We start from the raw sequence: 22511 nt of genomic DNA on the forward strand, positions 1-22511 counted from the left end.
TTATAATACTGACATGAGGGTTCAAAGTCCATGGAAAAATATCAACAACGATATATCTCTACAGATGCACAGATTATTCAGTCATCTTCTCCAAATCAAACAGATCACGGATCCTCAGCACATCCCCCGTCTCATTCTGGCGCGCAAGAACCTTACATCCAGAGGTCCAAACAAATTTCCATCCTACTTGCCTTTTGCGCGCAATAGCAGCTCCGAGCAACTTTTTGTTGGCTTGTGTGAGGTGCTCATTAACAAACACTGGCTCTTTCCCAGAAAAACCAAGTTTATCGTTTGAAATCCTTTGTTTCCTGGCTTCAGCTATAATGTGACAGCTATAATCCACAAAAAGTTCAAAAACACAAAAACTGTCAGCTGTGCTATGTATGAGCAGAGGAAGGCAGAGTTGAAAATTAACTCTTTTATCAATGTTATGAGAGAGGCACACCTTTAAGATGGACACTTCTCTACATGTTGTTAGTGCAGTTGGGTACATCAGACTCACAACTGTCACAATAACTGAATAGTAACAGCCGCTTGTGAACAGCACTGAAAAGAGAAATCTGGAAAAAGGCACACCAGATGTTTAAACCCAAGAAAAGAGCCAGCGTAGAATATCTTGTGTCATCTGAATTATTGCTTTTTGATTTTGGGTTGATTTTTGAAGAGCATGTTTGCAGAGTTATGTTTTTTATTCATGTCATATATAAAGTGAAACGAGAATATTTTTATGTATTTGATAAATTGTCTGATTACTAGCTGCATTTTAGTATGAGTTATAACAGCATTGTATAAATATTTCATTTGTCAAAATTTGTTTTCCAAGGCCCTTCAGAGTCACTTGTTTTATTCTACAGTCATGGAAGAATTAACACCAAAGGAACTGAAAAACATATGGAAGTAATATTCTCAACAGTAAGAAAAGAAACATTGTACTACATTTTATATATTCCAGTATTTTTACTACTTATTTTTTATATCCATGCTTTTTAAAAGTGTAAATTTTCCCAAAACTCATAATAAAGTATATTGTAACAGCACAGAAGAAGATGAAGTTTAGAACACAAGTGAAGGAGAAAGATGTTGGAAAAAGACTCTCGTGTCGGACGCGCTGCTGTTGACCAGCTGAGCTCTTATTGTTCTGCGCTCCGACGTCTTACCCCCGTCGTAACAAATTGGTGGTCAGGTGCTGGGTACGACTACCCTCAAGACGCATCCTCAATCGCTGGAGCTTTGTCGGAGCCGTCGCCTCGCTGGTCTCCCACCCTTTTCAACAAGAATGCAGCAGACTACCGAGCAGCCCTGAACATCAGCACGGAACCCTCTACCCCCGTCTCGCGATGCGCTGCCAGCCACCACGAGTGCGACGCTACCGTTTCGCGAGCCTCGTTCCTTTGCCGGCCAAGCAGGGGAAGATGTTGATGACTGGCTCACTCATTATGAACGTGTGAGCCACTATAACCGCTGGGATTCAGTGGCTAAACTAGCCAATGTAGTCTTTTTTTTGACGCAAACCGCCTTGATGTGGTATGAGAACCACGAGAACTCTCTGACAACTTGGGAAAGTTTTGTCGAAGCTATCAAGGAATGTTTCGGTGACCTAGCTGCAAAGAAGAAACAGGCCGAGCAGACACTTGCTCAGAGGGCCCAGGCAGCCGGAGAAACTTGCACCATCTATATAGAGGCCATACTCAAGTTGTGCAAGACCGTCGACAGCAGGATGACTGAAGATGGTAAGGTAGGCCATCTGATCAAGGGCATAGCGGAAGATTACCACTTCCTCATTGCCAAGGAAAACCTCTGACATTATCCGGCACTGCCGAACATTTGAGGCCCTAAAGACTCGCCGCATTACACCGAAATTTGGACGGCTCGCAAATGTGACTACAGTGGCTAGCATTGAAGAATCGCCATCTCAAAGCCTCCTGTGCACCATCCGTGAAATTGTTCGAGATGAGATGTCACGACGTGAGCAGCTTGCCCGGCCTAATTGCTTCGGAGGGGACGTATATGCTCTTCCAACCTATGGGGGTGCGTGCCCGCCGATGTCCGCGAATGTCACCGACTTCGTCTGCCGCGAAGACCTATACACTCCGCGACCAAGACCTGAAGAGAATTTCTAACAATTCTCTTGCCATCAGCGTAGAGATCCTTGCCCTTACTCCAATCGTACATCGCGCCGACCGCCGGACAACTACATCATCCTGGAACCACCATCTGGATATTCGTCGCGGCCTACCATGCAGGAACCAGCTGACACGCCACTTTTTGACCGACCTCTTCCGGTGTGCTATCGGTGTGGTGCCGCGGGCCACATTTCCCGCTACTACAATCGGCGCACATTGTTCCGGAATCTCCCGACGGCACCGAACCGACGCATCGTCCAGCCTTACATTGACAACTATCGGCCAGAACATCCCTCCCGGAGGGGCCGTTTTCAAAACGAAGGGCTCTGCAGCCATTCGCCAGCGTCTGACCGTAGTGTGACACCACCTCCGTCATTTCGTGTGCACCGCTCCCCGTCTCCACGGCGCCGATCTTCACCACCAACGCAGGAAAACTAGCCAGCGCGGCCAATGGAGGTGAGGTCGCTGGACAATGTGCGCTGCTACCTATTATTCCTCCGTCTGTGTGCATGTTAAAGAACAAGGTCAATGTGATTGTTGATGGTTTGCCAACTATGGCGTTGGTAGACACTGGTGCTACAGTTTCAGTAATGAGTTTAGATTTTAAGAACCTTTTGAAGAACAAAGTTATGTTTGTTTGGGACAAAACTGCAAATTTTTATGGAGTAAGTGGAGAGTTATTATATCTGGTTGGGGTATGCAGCGTTAAAGTTTCCTTGGGGGGCACAGTATTTCCGGCAGAGTTTGCAGTACTGCCCCGATCTATACACGACGTAATCTTGGGAATTGACTTCCTGCATATGTGCGGCGCTACAGTTGACTGTCGAATGGGAGAGCTAAGTGTTAGTGGTTCTCTTCCTCGGGAACTTTTGGAAGAGGCATCAAATTATGAAGACGTTTTGTGTGTGTGTGATGAAGTCGTCATACCGCCACATTCAGCAGTGTGTGTCCAGGTGTCCTGCTCCCGTGCTATTAACAACTTATTTGAGGCTACTGTGGCGCCTCTTAATTTACAGTGCGTAAAGAAAAATGCGTTAGTGCCTCATTGTTTGGTTTTATGTGAAAGAGGGCCGTACCGGACTGTGGACTATAAATTGCTCACCGGAACCGGTTGTTTTCCCAGCGGGCTCTAAACTAGCTTCATGTAGTGCAGCTATCCCGAATTATGTTACTCTCCTTACTTCTTCCCTTGATAACCCCACTACTAACTCACCTGCTGACGAGAAGCTTCTTCCGATGATCAGCGTATCGTTGAACACCTTACAGCGACAGATATTGAAGAACCTCTTGTCGCAGCACCTATCAGTCTTTGATTTCGCGCAGTCTGACGGCTCGCAACGTTTTCCGCTGTCGCGCGCACGCCACAGGATTGACACGGGATCTGCCCATCCGATCCGTCAAAAGCCGTACTGTGTGTCACCATCAGAGCAAGTCCAAGACATGTTGAACAGGGGCGTAATACAGGAATCCTCCAGTCCTTGGGCTGCTCCCGTGATATTGGTGAAGAAAAAAGACGGAACATGGAGGTTCTGCATTGACTATCGTCGCCTCAACTCCATCACTAAAAAGGATGTGTATCCTCTCCCACGCATCGACGATGCCATAGATTGCCTTTTCTCCGCGTCTTATTTCTCTTCAGTTGATTTGCGATCGGGGTATTTGCAGATTCCGATGGACCCTGCTGACAAGGAAAAAACTGCATTTGTTACGCCGGACGGCCTATTTGAATTTAACGTGATGCCCTTCGGCCTATGTAATGCGCCGGCCACATTTGAAAGATTTATGGACACAATACTTTGTGGCCTCAAGTGGGAAATCTGCATGTGCTATTTAGACGATGTTGTTATTTTTGGCCGGACTTTTACTGAACATAACACGCGACTCGCTGTTGTTTTAGATTGCCTACAGAAGGCTGGCCTTGTCCTGAATTCCAAAAAGTGCAGTTTTGGTGAACGTCAAGCACTGGTACTCGGGCATCTCGTCGACCGCGATGGAGTTCGGCCAGATCCACAGAAGACTGCAGCAGTTGCAGCATTCCAACAACTACAGACTCAAAAGGAGCTCCGCAGTTTTCTGGGCCTGTTTTCCTACTTTCGATGATTCATCCCAAGGTTTGCCGACGTCACCTACCCTCTGACATCCCTTCTACAAAAGGACGTCCCTTTCTACTGGACCTCAGATTGTAACGCGTCTTTTCGCCAACTAAAGTTTCTGCTTGCGTCACATCCCATACTACGGCACTTCAACCCCTCCGCTCCGACTGAACTCCTTACTGATGCAAGTGGGATTGGTGTTGGCGCTGTGCTTGTGCAACGTTCGACAACAGGCGAGCATGAAATTGCGTATGCAAGCCGTTCCCTCAGCAAACCTGAGCGTAACTACACTGTTACGGAGCAAGAGTGTCTCGCTGTAGTTTTCGCTGTTTAGCGGTTTCGGTGCTGCCTATATGGACGCCATTTCACGATTGTGACGGACCATCATGCCCTCTTGGCTCGTCAACCTTCGTGATCCATCTGGTCGTCTGGCACGCTGGGCCCTTCGTCTGCAAGAGTACGACTTCACTGTTTCGTACAAGAGTGGCCGCAAACACGCCGATGTAGACTGTCTTTCACGTCTTCCTCTTCCTACGACCGAATGTGACTCTGGTGATTTCGATCATTACATCACCTCCATCGTGCCTGAGTTTCCGGACGCCTCGGCTCTGCGGACTGCGCAAGAGACCGATATAAGCCTCGAGCCCCTGCTTGCGGAGGCGCGGGATTCCACTGCTTCCAGCCCATTTTGTCTCCGTGATGGCCTTTTTTACAAAAAGGCTTACTCAAGCACCGGTACGAATTTTCTGCTTGTGGTTCCCGAGAGCTACCGCTCGTGCATCTTACGCGCCATGCACGACGACCCCACTTCCGGTCACCTGGGCTCTGCAAGAACGCTCCATCATGCCCACGACCGGTTTTATTGCCAAAGATGCGCCAGACGACTGAGCAGTATGTGGCGAGCTGCACTGAGTGCCAACGACACAAACGCCCTACGTCCACGCCACAGGGCCTGCTGCATCCTGCGACTCCACCACGTGGCGCATTTGAGAAAATCGGAATCAACCTTATGGGTCCCTTCCCGAAGTCATCCGACGGAAATCGTTGGATCGTGGTTTGTGACGACTATCTCACCCGCTACTGCGAAACGGCAGCTCTTCCTTCAGCCACCGCTCACCATGTGTCCCTGTTCTTGCTCCGTTCTGTGATCCTCCGCCATGGACCTCTGCAAGTGATCATCAGTGACCGAGGTCGCCAGTTTATGGCAGATGTTGTGGAAGAGCTTCTTCGTTTGTGTGCGTCGCATTTTTGGCATTCCACACCATATCACCCTCAAACCAACGGCTTGACGGAACGCACAAACCGCACACTCGCAAACATGCTATCTATGTACATCGCGTCTGACCACAAGAATTGGGATACTATACTGCCATTTATAACGTTTGCATTCAACACTGCAACACATGAGACTACTGGCTACAGCCCGTTCTTCCTGCTATATGCCCGTCCTCCTCAGTATTGTCTAGACACCATTCATCCTTACTTCGTCCATGACGAACCGTGCATCGTGGAAACTCTTTGTCGAGCCGAAGCAGCTCGCCGTCTCGCCCGTTTGCGAATTCTCGCTTCGCAAGAGCGTTCAAAAGCTCGGTACGACAGCCGGCATAACCATGTGTCTTACACCCCTGGAGATTTAGTGTGGCTTTGGTGACCTCTCCGAAAGCGTGGTTTAAACCCAGAAAATGTTGGCGCATTACGCTGGCCCTTACGCTGTGCTTGAACGTGTCAGTGAAGTGAACTACCAAATAGCACGTATGACAGCAAGTGGTCGTCGTTCAGTCAGAACCGAAGTTGCCCATGTCGCCCGGATGAAGCCGTGTCACTCTCGTGGAAACGAATAACTACCTCACCCTGGGGGCTTCGTCTGCCCAGGGGGAAAATGTAACAGCGCAGAAGAAGATAAAGTTTAGAACACAAGTGAAGGAGAAAGACGTTGGAAAAAGACTCTTGTGCCGGACACGCTGCCGTTGACTGGCTGAGCTCCCTACCCTATCGTCTTGTTGTTCTGCGCTCCGACGTCTTACCCCCGTCGTAACAATATTATATTTTTAGGTTATGCATGAGCTTAAGTGCATTATTCACATGTGTGAAAGAAAGTTCAAATAGCTACAGTTTGGCATATCTGGCACAAGGGCTTTTAAAAACTGCATTAATAAAAATTGTTTCCAAGAGCTCTCAGAACTCCCAGTTTCTGTTTCTTCTTTTTTGACAGTCTAGAAAGAGAGAACCTGAGTGCAGAAATGTCATTGTGTTTGTGTTCAAATTTTTAATTTATTTGCTGCAGTTCGGACGTGCTGCCATGTGACATTCAAGAAGTGATTGTGGATTCTTCCGACTCTAGTCCAAAGGAGCCTGTTGCAGCCTCTTCCACGAGCCTAGTCACGCCCACTGTGGAGTCGGTGCAGATTACTCCAGACACTTCCACTGTCAAACAGATCACTCCCGATAAATTGGTAAGCTTTTGTAATTTGGTTCTCTGCTTAGTTTTCTTTAAGAGAAAGAAAAAAAATGTTTATAGCATTTGAACTGTAAAAGCAGGCTGTAAGTAGCTTATTATTTTTTGTTTTACTTTTAAGAAGACCTTGCGTATTCTGTACCTACTATTCGTGGGAATGCTAAGTCAGTAGTGCTAGACTGTCCCATTGCATTTTATGTCTGCAGTGTGTTTCTACAGATTTGGTATTTTTGGTCAGATTACGCTAGCACTCTCACTATAAATGGGATTCTGGCAATTTCTAGAAGTCACAGCCTGTGTCATGTTGCAAAGAGTTTCCCCTGATGGAAAGGGACAAGGTGTTTTTGCATTTATTGACTTCCTGTATGGAAAAAAAAAAAAGGCGAAACAATTTTAATTTCGGTTGCATTTAGTTTGTGTGCAGGCGTTTGCTTGCTTTCAGCACTGATGTGGCAGTCACGCATATTGCGGTTTTGCCTTGTTGACAAAGGTGCTGTACTGGTGTAGACGATGGCAATTGTAAACACAGCAGACACATGAAAATTTGAAGAAGAGTTCAGGAGGTGATGCGAATACATTATTTTATTTTTTTCAAGCTTCATTTTCTTGTTCAAGTCGCCTTTCTATGAGAACAGCTGTTAGTACAAATCCCTCTTATGAGATGTGCTGCTGGGTTAAGGCAAAATGCCATGTTTTGGAGTCGAGTCCACTTATAACTATATTCAAGTGCCACAAAATTTCAATTGTTATAACCGATAATTGTTATAAGCGGTTTGCACGAAAAAAAGCATAAAAACTGCAGAGAGAGGTCACGGATGGCAAGTGACATGCGAGCTCCGCCGAGACATCGTTTTGGTGGCCCCGAAAGGGGCCTTGTAGATAATACAAGAAGGTTGCCGCGGTGTCCCTCAGCTTGAGAAATCCCGAAGTAACGCTGGGGTGAAGAGAGAGAGAAAGACGAAACTTTTATTTAAAAGCAGAGGAGATAAGAGCACGCAGGCCCCTGGGGTGAAATCGTCGCAAGCATCTCACCACGTACGTCTCACTGGCTTGCATGAGAAAACACCATGTCCGTTAACCTTGCTTGCCTCACGCGAAGCGTGTTGACATCCTTCTTCATGGCATCTAGGTACACCACGTAGGGCAGTGGAAGGTCTCTCGCGAAAACAAAGCCCCAGAGGGACTGAATCAACTGCAGGGCCTCTTGCGAGAACAACATTGAGGCAGCCTGCCCTACCGCGTCATCGTCGCTGTCGTTGTCAGGCGCCTTGTCGAACGCGTTTGCGCCCACTGTCAAGCGAAGACTTTTCTTTGTCGAACTTCTTAGAGGAGCGGATGATCGTCGACACCGTCGGTTGCGATAGTGCGTACTCCTTCGCGATACTGCACTTGTCGTCTCCAAATCGATAGCTGTGCCGTGTGCTTTCTTTTCACCGGCAACATTGTCCGATAACCAGCGGATGGATCAGCCATCTTACGTTTTGGCGGCGATTCAAACGAGACGAAGAAACCGCGTGGCCAGGAATGACTTCGACGCAATCAACTTGCACAAACAACCAAATCCGTTTGCAGAACTGCGCAAAAGGTGGGGCGAGCGGGTGAGTGAGCAGATCAGCGGATCAGCGCTGTCGGCGCGTTGGCGAAGTCCATTTGTGTTTCGGAGGATGGTGCAGCGCAGAGCTATGGGCGCAGTCCATTTGTGTTCCGAGGGGTGGAAGAGCAGCGGGAGAAAGGCGCGCGGGTTTACAATGCGGAGAAGGCCAGAAAACAGGTTCTATTGAATGAGCGCGCGGCGGGGAGGGTGCAGCAGCTGGAATTTTTCTTTTCAAGGATTTCGCATTCAACTACCTTTTGGCACGAGAACTCAGGAGCGAGACTTCATTGTTATAACCGATAATGTGGCAAGGGGGCATTGTAGTAAGCGGGTTATTTTACCGTAGAAAACATACAAAAGTGAACGGTAAAGCAGGTTTTCATTGTTGTAATCGATATATTGTTAAAACCGGTATCGTTATAAGTGGACTCGACTATATCATTTTGGCTAGGGATGCTACAATGATCGCCGTAAACCAACAAGACAGCTGCCGAGATGTCATGGATGTTTGTCGTCATCAAAACCTCTACATGCTCTGCAGGACATCACTTTCCTATTGTTCTTCAGCTACGTTATATTACATATTGATTAGATTTTATTTTTTCAATAAAAATACATCGTTAAAAAATTATGGAGGCACCTAAGCTCCACCTTTAAGGGCATGATGCATTAGCGTAGGCTACCAGCCCACCTATAAAGCCCCGCTTTAACCAAGCCGTATGAACATGCCTGTGTGGCTTAGGGGTAACATGGATGCAAGAGTCTGGGCAGGCTGATTCTGATATCACCCTCCCGTATGAAAGGAGAGGCCTGAGTTGGCAGCTCCTGTCAAGTATGTCGGGCAACCCTACGTTCACTCAGTGCGCGACTGTGCAAGTTGCCAGCTACCGCCAGCCAGCGCCATCCTCACGATGTTTCGCTCACAACGCCGACGGCGGAACGGGGCATTTAATGCTGTTGGGCTGAAATTGGGTGGGTTGACCAGACCAGAATAAGACTTAGTTTTGATAGTCATTTGTCACATGCCCCATGCAAGTGTCCATTCCATAAAGGATACATGAAGCTCTTTGTTTTAAGAAAAAAGAAATAAAAGGTGATTTTCACACCAATCTGTTCCACTAATGAAAATTTGAACCGCATTCCATTTACCAAGATCCCTCGTGCTGGCAGTGACTCCTGGACAAGCAGTAGGTAGCATGAGAGCAAACTTTCAGTCAGAGCTCCATGGTGTGTGTTGTGCCAGAATTAATTTTTCACTTTTTAATAAATCCTTTAGACGTGAGATGGCATGTTTTATAGGTTACTGTTAGCTTTAAACCATGAAAAGGAAAGAATTACATAATGTAGCGCAGCAAATTTTTAGTCTTAAGAAATATGCATGGACTATTAATATTCCAAATATGCTTGCATTTTGTCAGATACGATAGGACCACATTGATATGTACGAATCTCATTGTGTTGCAAAAGAATTCGTGTCGTGTCGTCCGAAAGGTTGTATCATCAAAACAAAAAAACAGTCTGTATGCAAAAGCGTAGGAAAGGCATTTGCGCTGACCTATTTACAGCCGCACGGCTAGAGCTCGCAACTTGTGACGTGTACAGCACTACAGATGATCGAGACTTCAGTGGTGTGCGGGCTACGCACCTCCGCAAGCTTCTTGCGGCACGTACAGCACAGCCATGCGAGCCGCCGCTGGCTTATCCCTGTGTTTACGGCACGGCTAGTGATTGTGAAGGCAACAATATTCGGGCCGTGTGCACCCACCGTGTGCGCCGCAACCGACTGCTTGCGATGCATAGTGTGACTGGCGATCACGGTGACGTTTACTTGGTGATTTGTGGGTCGCATGCTGCTGCAAACCACAGCTGGCAATCGCGGTGTCAATGATGTGTGGACAGTGTGTACTGTACACACTGTTGTACATTGTACAGTACAATGCTCAAGGCTGCTGTAGCAGCTTGCACGTTCGTGTTATCTGTACTGGCACGGGAGAGTGTTAGGAGTGCATTGTCTGAAGCAGAGGAAGCAGTTAAGCAGTTCTGGGCAGAATATAATTGGACCAGGCAGTGAGCAGATTGCTGCCAAAATACATTCAGTCTCTGTGGTGACCGCTAAATAGCTGATAGGCCTCTAGTGCTGTGAAGGCAACTGCAGTAACCTGCCTGAAAGGCATGCTGCTTCTGCAACAATTGCGTTTTTTTTTTAGCTCATCGAAACAAGGTGCTGCATTTAAATGGATTTTTGTAGCAGCTGCACCTAAAAGCAGCGACTGTGAAGGTGTTTCATTTTGCTAATGGATGAACATACAGTTTTCAAGTATGTGGCAGTTCCAGTTTGAAAATATTGTTTCCTTTGAAGGAATGGTACATATCCTTGTTGGGATGGTGTATGCAACTATGGCATGGTGCAGACTAACTACAGCCTGGCGCAACTACCACAGACTGTCCCTGTTTGCTTTTCATTGCAGTTGAGCACCGCACTCCCTTCCTCATTCTGCATACATTTTAGGAGATCAGCTCTCACTAGGATCAATGTTACAATGCAGGCCTGACTGCCTGACCTTGCCATCTGCTACCGGTTGTGGTCAGCATACTAGCTGATAGAGCAACTGGCCTGGGCAGGCAGGGGTTCTGGGTTTTGAAGAAGCTGTATAAGATTCCTTTGTGGCTGTACGACAGTGATGGGGTGGATGCAAACGAGCAATTACGTACCACCTTAATTAGCTGTTAGTGCATTGCTCTGGCTTGTGTGTTGCAATTTGATACATTGCTGTTTGGTGTTGTGGCAAGCTTGCTGCTCATATCTTTTTTTATATATATAGGTGTTTTCTGCATCACCCTTGATTGGTGGAGAAAAGCCAGCAGGGCTTAGTAGCAAGCAGGCAGCCAACGGTGCCTCGGACCTGCTGAGTAGCTGCATCATGCTGGAAGACCTTCCCTTATTTGCGGGCGACAGCACACCATCACCTACGGTTGCAGGCCTGCCTGCTACCAGCTCGGATCTTGCTGAAGAGGAAACCTCCGGGCACAGTGAGGTGGCCACAGCTCCACCAGCCAACACGGGAATGCAGGTCGCGCTGCAGGACAAGACTGCCGGCACTACAAAGTGAGGGCAGCTCTTGGCACACATTAACATGCCCAAGCTTCAGCATGCACTGCATCTGAAAGCCCTGAAGTAACTTCTTAGCAAGCAAAATATGCGCGATGTGTGTTTCACTAGATGCGACAAGGGTTGTGCACCACCACTTGCCCGCCCTGCCATTGGCAACACTGTGAGAGGTGGGGCGGCGAGAAAGGTTTGTGCTAATATAGAAGCAAAGGACCACAGTAATAATGCAAACATGGTGAAAAATGTGTCGAAAATTGTTATTTTATTATTATTTAGTACTGGAGAGCCTTGTCAAGGTCCAAGCAGGACAGGCATATATCAATAAAGGTAAAAAAGAAGACAGAACAATAAAAAGAAATGTGAATAAAAAGTGACCAGTGTTATTAAACTACGAGAACATTATAGCATTATTCCAATCAGATGTTGTCTGCGTGAAAAAACGAATATTTAAAGCAGTCAGTTTTCGTAAAATATGGTGCAAGTGAGTGCATGTGATGATGTTGAGTATGTCTGGTAGTTATAGGGGATAAGTACCGAAAAGGGTCCAAAGCTAACTTATGATTATGTGAAGGATAAAGAAGTTAAGACAGTGTATTCTTCTTCGTGCTTCTGGTAGTTCGGCGGCTGACTCGCGTGCTTCCGCTCACAACTAATGGGTAGAAGGAAGGATGGCTATTGCAAAAAAAAAGAAAATTTACCCGTATTTCCCGTCCGAGAAAGAGAGAGCAGGCAGCCGCCGCCGCGGCCATGCACTGGCCTTGCCGCAGCCGCCATAAGCTGAGTGGGGGAATCGGTGTTTTTGAACTTTGAATAGATAAATTGAACAGCTCTTTCCTGAACTCTCTCTATTTTGTTAATGTTTAGTGATTGAATACCATACTATCGAAGAATATTCAAGCTTTGGCGTGAGAGCTGCTAATAATACACAAAGGGCCACGGCGATCGTGCAGATGTGGTGAATGCAGAGCTGGAGGTACAAGGAAGTGTTGCATACTTTTTTTCTTTTTCTTTTTTGTTTTTTTTTTTTGGGGACAGCCATCGTCGGTGTGGCATTCCAGTTCCGTTCGGATAAGCAACACTGACCAGTCATGCTGAATATAATGAGGGTTGGTGTCACTTGTCTTAAAAATGCCACGCCGGCAACAGTTGTTAAAAAAAAAAAAAAAATTTACACTTTGTCGTAGCTCCAGCTTAGCTGATCCAGTACTAAATCCTTCTGCCATGCTGGAACATACTGAGACACGAGGGAATCAGCGCAAATGCAGCGTGTGGCATGTCATCTGTTTGCGAGGTGCGGGCTGCGACAGATTTTGCAGACACCATGGGAAGGTAGTATATATTGCATACGGCAAATGTTCTGCTAGTACATGACATATTAATTGGGTGTGCAAATCAGATTGGAAAAGTCAAAGCTGCAGTATTTCCATATAACAGTGCCATGCACTTACCTGAACCGTTGCTGCACTTGTGGACACTGTGCTTGCCCCTGCCATCGCAAGATCTGCAGAACAGTCTTGCCGTGAGGCTTAAATTCACTGTCAACAATTTTACGGATAGGCAGCTGCGAAAACCTCAAAGAAAGGTAGAAGCATACGCGCGTGCATATATCCATGGCCACCTCATATGGCAGTCCAGAGCTGGCATTTCGCTGAGGTGCCCTTAGAAGACGCTACAGCGCTCTCAAAATGGCGGTGTTCAATTTATCCTCTGTGTTTTAGTTTATAGAGAGTGTTTCATGCTATGCACTCAAATTTTTTGAAATTCTGTAATTGGGTGCCGTTTCGTACGCGTTGACTGCATGTGGTTTCCCTTGGATGTGAATTTGCCGCATTTTGGCATAGCGGTCCGTGTTCGTTTGTTTTGGTGTGCTGACGACGACGATGTTCTGGTGTGAGTTGGGACAGACCGTGTTTTCTGCACCTTCGTCTCCCGTTACGCCGGCAGCTGCGAAGATTGCATCAATGACTGCTAGCAGCGTGGCACCCTCCTGCAACAACGGAAAATTGCGAGAATGATATTAAATTTGAAACCTGGAAAAGCCCCAAGCCTCGACAACCTTCACCCCATATCTCTAACGTCGTGCGTAAAGAGGCATATCTACCATCCGTCGTAGGATTCTGCCCACAATTGTCCATGCAGGACACATGATACGACTGAAGCATCACATGCTTGACGGCAAGACGAGAGGCACCAGAGTACTTTTCGGCCTCGACCTTGAAAGCGCGTTCAATAAAATCACGCACTCGGTGATTTTACATCAGATATCGCGGCAAAACCTAGGTGTACGCACGTACAACTACATTAAAGATTTCTTGGCAGACAGGCGAGCTGTTTTAGTGGCAGGGGACCTCCAGCTAGAAGAGCAAACGCTGGGAAGCACTGGCACCCCGCAGGGCACAGTCATCTCGCCCACGCTCTTCAACCTGGTCATGATCAGGCTAGCAGAAAAGCTACAAGAACTGAAAGACGTCCGGCACACCATATACGCTGACGATATAACTATTTAGGTGCACAAAGGCAGCGACAGTCACATTGAAACGACACTGCAACTAGTAATCAAGAGGATAGAGGAATACCTTGTGGGTATGGGATTACGATGTTTGCTGAAAAATTCAGAACTCCTACTCTATCGCCCCATGCAGAGGGGAAGACCACCCGGGAGTGTTCGGAATGCGGCAACGACCAAGCAAGAATACGAAGAGATCAGACTGCTCACGAGAAATGGAGGAACGGTCCTGATAGTGCACACAATTAGAGTCCTTGGCATGATAATCGAGGCCAACGGCGTTAATGGCAAAATGATCACTAAATTAAAGCACAAGATGGCTAACGCCATGCGAATCTTCAAGAGGGTCACTAGCAGAAGAAACGAAATGAGGGAGGAGAGTCTCATATGACTTATACACTCTTTCGTCATTAGCCATAGTGCGTACGTTGTAGTGGCATTCCACAAGTAGTACAAGGAAGAAGAAGCCAAGATCAGTGTCCTTATCTGCAAGGTGTACGAGATAGCACTGGGTCCACCCAAGTCCACCAGCACACACCGCTTGCTCCAGCTCGGGCTTCACAACACGCTTAGCGAAATCGCCGAGGCGCAGCGCACTTCACAACTAGAAAGATTAACGGGCACGACAGCAGGCTGCCAGATCATGGAAAGTTTCAGCATCCGCTACTACGCACAAGGCCAGAAAGTCACGTTTCGGACATGATCAGACAAACGCTAATACTTGACCCGATCCCACGGAACATCCATCTGGAACACAACCAGGGAACTAGAGTGGCTAGGGCCAAAGCTCTCCTACACAGTCACGGAGAAAGGTTGGTTGACGTAGAATACGCAGAACGCTCTCGATTCACGGTTGCGATCGTCAATTCGTGCGGCAAAACGCACATAATGACAAGTGTAGTGTGTGAATGCGCAGAAGAGGCGGATGAAGCGGCGGTGGCATTCGTCCTCACGAATCCCACGTGCACTACGGTTCTCTGCGACTTTCATCAAATGGTCAGAAATTTCGCCAAAGGATGGATCTCACAGAGAGTGGCCCAAATCCCGAACAATCGACAAGTCCAGCGGGAGGTAGAATTTCAAACCAGAAATCAGTGGTTCCCTGGTGCACCTGGGAGAAGTATCGAAGACGCATCGCAACCGAAACGAGATTGCACACTCCAAGGCGCGGGAGCTCGCGAACCGCGCTGCCGACCGTCGTCCATGGAACAGCACCAAAGACTGCTTGAGCAGCTACAACGAAGTTACCAAGGCCCAAGGCCCTCTGCCTGGCCCACCGAACCTTCCCTCCGCCCAGTGACAAGCTGGACAGGGCACACGCGGTGGCCCTCAGACAGCTGCAGATGCTCACGTACCCCAACCCAGAACAATACCATAGGCTCTACCCCGACACATACCCGACAAATATATGCAAAGTCTGCAACGCTGATATAGCCACTTTAACTCACATGCTCTGGGACTGTAACAAAAACCCGCATAATGCTAACTCCGGAACTCTCCCGCCGCGCTGAGCCGCTGCCTTGCGCAGCTCCACCCTTGGTCACCAACTCTGGGCCATCCAGCATGGCCGTGAGGCGACGGCGAGGCAACACCTCGACGTCCCCACGTGGCAGACCTAAGGCCCTGTTGACGAAAGCTCTGCAGGACTATAAATAAAGTTGTTACCAACCAAAATGAAGTAATTCGCAGTTACTCCAGATGAGAGGTGCGATCTGCCCATCCACTTTGGGCTGAGGGCCACGGTTTTGCGCAGGCTTGGCAGCAAGCTTTCTCAGCTAAGTATCGCTAAAGTCCTTTATTGCTTACAGTTTGTGAAAATTTTCTGTAACACTATTCGAGAGCTTCATATACCGCTTGCGGCTGCCGTGCTGTGGTGCTGTGGCACCACTGCGCACTTGAGGGTATTGTTCGAGGAGCTGGGCGCTTTTTGACCGAGAGAGAAGGCATTCAGCTGTTCATTTAATGGCAAAGCTCGATGTTTGCTGTGTTTTGAACATTCTGGTTTGTAATTTGCTTCCATGGGACCATATTTAGCACTTTTTATGAATTGGCATGCCGTTCCGGCTACGGAGGCACAAGCGAGAAAAAACTCAGTTTCCCTCTCCCAGTAAAAGGAAGCAAGGAAGCGGATGTCTCTCAAAGCACCTCAAGGCACTTTGAGGGAGGGGCGAGCGCTTGGAAGAAGCTAGCTGAATGCAGTCGGAGCATCCAATTTCGATCAGCCGAACATGTGGTCGCCTCTGAGCGCTAAGTGATTGAAAGTAAGCAGTCGAATATAGTGTCATCACTGTTGTACTGCACTTGCGAAATTTTACTGCTCTGGACTGCTGTGTAATTGGCGTTCCCTGCTGCAAAGTGCTCCAAATTGCGGTTTACTAGTGCCACACTGTACACTGACACAAATTACATTTCTTGCACTTTTAAACCATCTAGTAGTTAGGTGAACGAATATTCAGGAAGCTACACTGAAAAGTATTGAAAAGAGCTTGGATATTTTACCTAGTGCCCTACTCTACAAGTGTATAAGCAAGTACAGACTTAAGCATAAGGTCATATACAGTGAGCTTTTTGAAGTGTTACTCCTGCGGAGAAAGGCCTGATTCATTTGCTAGCACCAGTTCCTGGAGATGAGGAACAGTTTTTCTGGTAGCTATTACCACCCTCCCGAGTTTGTGATGTCGACAATACACTGTAACGTGTTCTGGTGGTGGTAATATAACTGTGCCAACCATGATGCTCCCTTATACAGTAGAATCTTGATGGTGCAAATCTCACAGGGTTGCAAAAAATTGATCATCAAAAATGATCATCAACATATTGGAGTATAGGAAATGCATTCATGCCAACTTGATTTCGGCTGACAAGTCATTTACAGGTGCGCACTTTCACTCACTGTTCACAGCTCATATTGCACAGCTGAGAATCGCACTTGCTGTTTTCTGTGGGGCACACACAGAGCGAGTAGTTTTTGCAATGTCGCAAATGTGTTAGTTGCACACTGCAAGCCCAGTACTTGTGGATGCGGTCGCAGGCAGGGGTGCCGCTTCTGTGTTCATATCTTCTGTAATGGTACAGGAGAGGACTTGCACCATCTGAAATTCTGTCCATTACACATAATGCACTTTGGCTGGGCAGTTTTACTAGTTTGTGTCAATTGTGACCGTATCATCAAGATTCTACTGTGTTTTGCTCAGTAGACGGGGTTATTGAGAACTGAATTTTGCATAGCATTGTTTCACTGCAAGTTCCTTCATGTAGTATTAGCCAGAACTAACCAGAGCAAAAATTACAAATGATGGTAATGTATACTAGTATTAAACGTTGTCACCGAGAATGTAACCATGCATCCAAAAGCAACAGAACTTGATGTTGTGTGTTGGGAATTCAGGGTTTTTGCAGATCATGTGGAATCCATTGATTCTGACCTGGACTGGCTGCAGGACCAGCTGATGAGCGGAGGACTCAACTTGGATACGTCCACACTGATGGGGGTATGTCCTGACTGGACAGGGCTCTTCTCGGGATCCTCAAAGGTAGATGAGCGAGAAAGTCTATTCTGCTGGCTGAACTGCACTTAGTCAGTTACAACTTGGGAATGCAACAGAGACCCCATCCTTGAAGACTTCTTTGTGATGATGCCTAAGACATTATTATTGTACACGGATCACTGCGTCATATTCACCTGCGACTGCCAAATAATTTATAATTGAATTTTTCTCGCCTGTTTCGGTTTCATTAACTGAGCGATGCCTGTGACGTCACAGTCAAGTCTAGGTCACGCGAAGGATGAAAATACAGCGATATGATCATTCCTGTGTTGTTTGAATTCACTACGATAATAAAGCTAGCCTGTCTCAAGAACAGGAATCGCTACAAGTGAAGAATGAGCGATTATATCGCTGTTTTTTCATGCAGTGCGTCAAGACTTGGTTGTGCCGTCACAGCCATCTCTCGGCTGTCGAAACCGAAACTGGTGAGAAAAGAAAATTCAATTATAAATTATTTAGCGATCATATGCGAAAACTATGTACGGATCGATATGCAGGAATGACTTATGCATCACTAACAAAAAGAAATATGCCACCAAAATTTGGTGTTTATAGTCTTTAAAGGAGATCAAATCCAACATTTGCGTGGATTTGGTTTACTTTCACGAGCCTAAGCCGTGTTTAACAGCAGAACGTACATTTATTTTATCAGTAAAATTTGCATTTCTACTTTCTGCGGTGAGATAAAGAGCCTCAGCATTAAGTGACATGGGGAATGCTCACAACCTCAGAAGAATGCAGTGTTAGCACTTAAGAAAATACAAACAATAGGGCTTTTGTACTTCGTAGCCTTTTATTTATCATACAGACATGGAGCATTTATCCACCTTGTGGTGCATAGAACACAGACATGGTGCAAATATAGACGACAAGCTTTGGGATGAGCATGCATGCTACCTGGAATAAACATAAACGGGATGAAATGAGCTTGGCCACTGCAAGTTCATTGGGTGCAGAGATGTTGGTGCACCACGGGCTCACTTGATACGAATCAGTAGTCCTGACACGAAATTTCCGGAGTCCTCCACTATGGCGTCTCTCATAGCCTGAGTCGCTTTGGGACGTTAAACCCCACAAACCAAACCAAACCATCTTTCTGTCGTAGCACTCATGCAAAGCTGCATGGCAGTGACACGGATAGCACTTTTTTTTCATGTATGCTCCATAAAGTTTGCGATAAACAAATTTGGGGGACACTTAAGCTTTTTTTTTTAAGGGTATGATGTGGCAACGTTAACGGCTTCTGTCTATGGCTTTCCTTGCAAATCCTCATTTGCGTACATGTGCTTTGCTAATTGCTTGATCACCAATACCTTAATCTCTGCCTCTATCTCACATGGACGTTAGCATGCAGTCATAAGCTATTTGCTTACATGAAAAACCACATGACATACAGTAGCTGACCGTTCTTTCGGACTTGGCGGGGCCCAAGAAATGGTTCGAATAATCGAACAATCTAAAAAATTCGTGAACATAAAAAATATATATATTACTTCTCTGCAAAAAAAAAAAAAATCACGTTTACAAATCATAAACTTCGCCGTCACCAATGTTTCGTTTGTGTCGTTAATATAGACGTTATAGCATAGCGCGATTTGCTACTGTAATTTGGTTTTGCCCAAGCTATGGGGATCCGATACGGTGGGCACGACTGCTAGTGTGCACGTGCTGATTGGTGCCGACGTGGCAGGTGTATGCGCTGCTGGGAAGCATGCATCACGCTCAAGGTGGTCACCGCATGCCTGTGGTGCCTCGCTGAAGGGGACCATGCTAAGCTCTAAACACTATAACCAGTTATAAACTGCCCAGTCATGCTTTCCTCATGTCCGTGCCACTTCACAGTGTAGTGGACGCAACTCTATGTTGCGTCACACTACTTCGTCACACCACGAACGAATGCACGTGCCGCATGAAGCAGTAACGTTCGGTTTCCAGGGTTAACGACATTGCAATGACTGGGAGATGGAAGTCATGGGAAAAAAGTGAGCGCAACGAGAGCCTCTGCTTTTCCCCGCAAGAAACGACGAACATCGTTGCAGTGCAGCGACGAGGCAGTGGCAACAAGGGAATGACGAGCGACCCTTTACTGCCACTGTCTCAAATGGCAACGATGAACAGCGAGACAAGCTAGTCCGTCCAAATGACTGCTTCGCCTAGCTTTCACGGCCACGCAAAGCCGCTTGTTTGTGACAAAGATGCCCGTTCGCGTCTGTCATGCCGAAAAAAACGAGCCTTCGGCCAAAAAACAATCTCCACACAATCGCTGGTGCCAAATTTGATTCGATACATCGAGCTTTCGGACACCACAGGGTCTGAAATATCAGTTGTGAAAATGTACTATCGCGCGCAAAAGTGGGGAGACCGCGGCTTCGGCGGCCGGAGCGGCTGCAGGACGCACCGCTTCGCTGCTATCACGTGCGGATCGCTCGCTGCAAGAGTACCCGTCATGACGTAAGAGTTTTCCTCGCTCTCGGTCTGGCTCTTATCATGACTGACAAACTTCTGGTGCGACATGATAAGCGCCAGCCCGAGAGCGAGGGAAAGTCTTGCGTCATGCCGGGCACTCTCGAAGCAAGCGAGCCGCGCGATATAGCAGCGACACGGTGCGTCCCCGCAGCCGCTCCGGCCGCCGAAGTCGTGGTCTCCCCACTTTTGCGCACGATGTTGCATGTTCCTATAGGGCGTATGATGGTCCCTGAATGAAGTCCGAAATGTTGCGCAAGTGCAAATTATTTGAGTGCAGAAATATCGGTCGGCTACTGTTAATGTAAAGCCTCGCTTTAACCAAGTGGTATGAACATGGCCTAGGGGTTGCCACATCATCTCCCGGGGTTGCCGCAATTGATTAACATTTGTATGCCATTTCAGGAACATTTGAAGGGGAGGCTTCTGTTTAAAACCACTTGCTGGGCGTGTCAGCATATCATGCTTACAATCACACAGCGTGAGGACACGCACGGTTGAGAGAGGAGACACCACATTGTTTTGTGGTGTCTCCTCTCTTAACCGTGCCTGTCCTCATGCTGTGTGGTTGTATGCTCCTGTTGCATTCTCATAGTGTAACCAACTATGTATAGGTAAAGTGCTTCCCTATTCCCCAAGCTGAGTAAAGAGTGTAACTGCACTCAGCTATGAAAGAAACTTGTGTATTTTTGCATGGTATGGATTTGGCTGCATTCTCACAATTGGGAAACTCTCTCAGCCTTACCAAAGAAGTAATGCAGTATGTAGCAGTAAAGTTATTGGGCACATAATGCCAGGCTACTCTGCAATCACCAGCTGTGTGCATACAGTGCTTTATTGCTGACCCTTGTTTACTTGCATTTTGCTTTATACAGTCTATCCCAGATATATTGAACTCAAAGGGGATCGCGAAATAGTTTGTATACACGATTTTACAAAGGGGTGAAGGTGTGCTGCCATATTGGGCACTGTGCTACTCTCGTAGCACAGGAAAGAGTTGCCGAGTTGAATTGGCTTCTTCAGGGGTCATTAAATGAGAAATCATAATAGTGAACAAAGTTAACATTAAAGTAGCGTGCACCAACACCTGTGACACGCTTTATGCAGCCATGTATTGCCCACTGGTATACTGACAGCGTACCACTCGCTGCGTGTTGCTAGGCCTACTCTGCTTCGTAGTAACAAGCTGCAGACTTTTTCCTTGCTACTAGCTACTGCCTAAAATAAGAGGTTTAATCGTGCTACCAGTGAGCAATATAAGCACAGCAATCTTTGGTGAAAATTAAGGCACAGTTGTTTTTTTCGACGTCTTCAACAAGAAGTCGAGTGAAGCAAGTTTGGTGAGAGCTGCCGGTAGCCTTCAGTCAGCTAGGTTGGCATGGCCAACATGTACCAAATGTTGGCTTCCCCACATGACAGCGCTGTCATGGGGAAAATGGTGCTGCTAACTAAACGCCAATCACATGCCACATTCCTCACGTGTACATGCAGTTTTAGGGTGTGTTTGCGTGGCTAGAGCAACCAGTTGGTGTCTTAAGGCTGCACACTCCACGCATAAAAAGCGATTGAAGGAGTATCATTTGGGAGAAAACCCTCTTCAAAGGTTGCGGTGCACTGTTTGGTATATTGAAAGTGTGATTTATGGTCGTACGGTAAACACATTTAGTCGTGCTATTTTTTTTTTTTTTTCCGAGGTTTTCAAGGGGAATCTTTGACCATTTGATACAAGGTCAATTCGATAATCTGTGTTTAATCTATTTGGGATCAGCAATGGGTGGGATATGTCTGGCATCATGTTCTTGGTTGCAGTCATCATGATCAGAGTATTGATAAGCTCTGACAAATTCTCCAGGGCCTTTTTACCCTTTCTTTTAAATAAGCCTTTCTTTCATGTTTGTTGGTTGAGCAAAGTGTAGTCTATATGTATTCTGACTACTGTAGCTAAACATCTTGAGACTATGATTGTTGAGCTGCTTAACGTTATTGTGTTAATATTTCGCCAGTGGGCTGCTGCACTTCAGCTGAACCGCATCATATTACCATGTGTGCTTTTGAAAGTATAGAATTTTTACTTTTTCAGTGATTCTTGGATCATTCTGTATCTAATTCCCGCCGCGGTGGCTCAGTGGCTTTGGCATTTAGCAGCTTTCTTTCCATCTGTTTTGAAAGCTGCTTCTGCTTCAAGGGCAAGAAGCACATGTTCATAATGCATTTTTTCTATTTTTCTTTTTAGTTATTTTCTCCCGAAGATCTGCTGACATCTCGCTTAGGGGTAAGTCTTTCCACGTGGTAAAATACATCTGTCATAATATAATGTCTTTACATGCTGCCAGTATAGTCCATGCATGCCCTTGATAACCCTTAGATTGTAGTGGTGTTGAGCCAGGAAGGAAGCAAAGGGGGGTCAGTCACATATGCTAGTTTATGATATCCTCGCTGAAATCTGGAAGAAATGGGTAGGCATGGGCAGGACATGTAATAAGCAGGGAAGATAGCTGATGGTTCCTTAGGATAGCAGTGAATTCTAAGAGAAGGAATAAGATAGCAGCAGTTGGTTTTTGCTGCAGTGGTTGTTGTCAATCTGATATCGATGAAGGAAGGGGGCAGGCATGAAATAATG

At 46.7% G+C, this 22511-nt stretch overlaps 1 protein-coding gene across 4 annotated transcripts in view; it reads left to right on the forward strand.

Annotated features, from left to right (window-relative positions):
* LOC146202714 (heat shock factor protein 1-like) overlaps window positions 1-22511 on the forward strand; it is a 66730-nt gene that overhangs the window by 31480 nt on the left and 12739 nt on the right. For 2 of the 4 annotated variants that reach the window (XM_084588268.1, XM_084588266.1), the window contains exons 6-9: window positions 6501-6669; window positions 11088-11371; window positions 17269-17413; window positions 22125-22163. In XM_084588268.1, the coding sequence (XP_084444394.1) occupies window positions 6501-6669; window positions 11088-11371; window positions 17269-17413; window positions 22125-22163 (637 nt within the window). Of the gene's footprint in view, window positions 1-6500; window positions 6670-11087; window positions 11372-17268; window positions 17414-17795; window positions 17854-22124; window positions 22164-22511 lie in introns of all 4 variants that reach the window. The other 2 variants (XM_084588269.1, XM_084588267.1) reach the window with 2 other exon arrangements.

Source organism: Amblyomma maculatum, chromosome 1 (genome assembly GCF_055883805.1).
Source record: "Amblyomma maculatum isolate TAMU_Amacu chromosome 1, ASM5588380v1, whole genome shotgun sequence".
NCBI classification, from domain to species: domain Eukaryota; kingdom Metazoa; phylum Arthropoda; class Arachnida; order Ixodida; family Ixodidae; genus Amblyomma; species Amblyomma maculatum.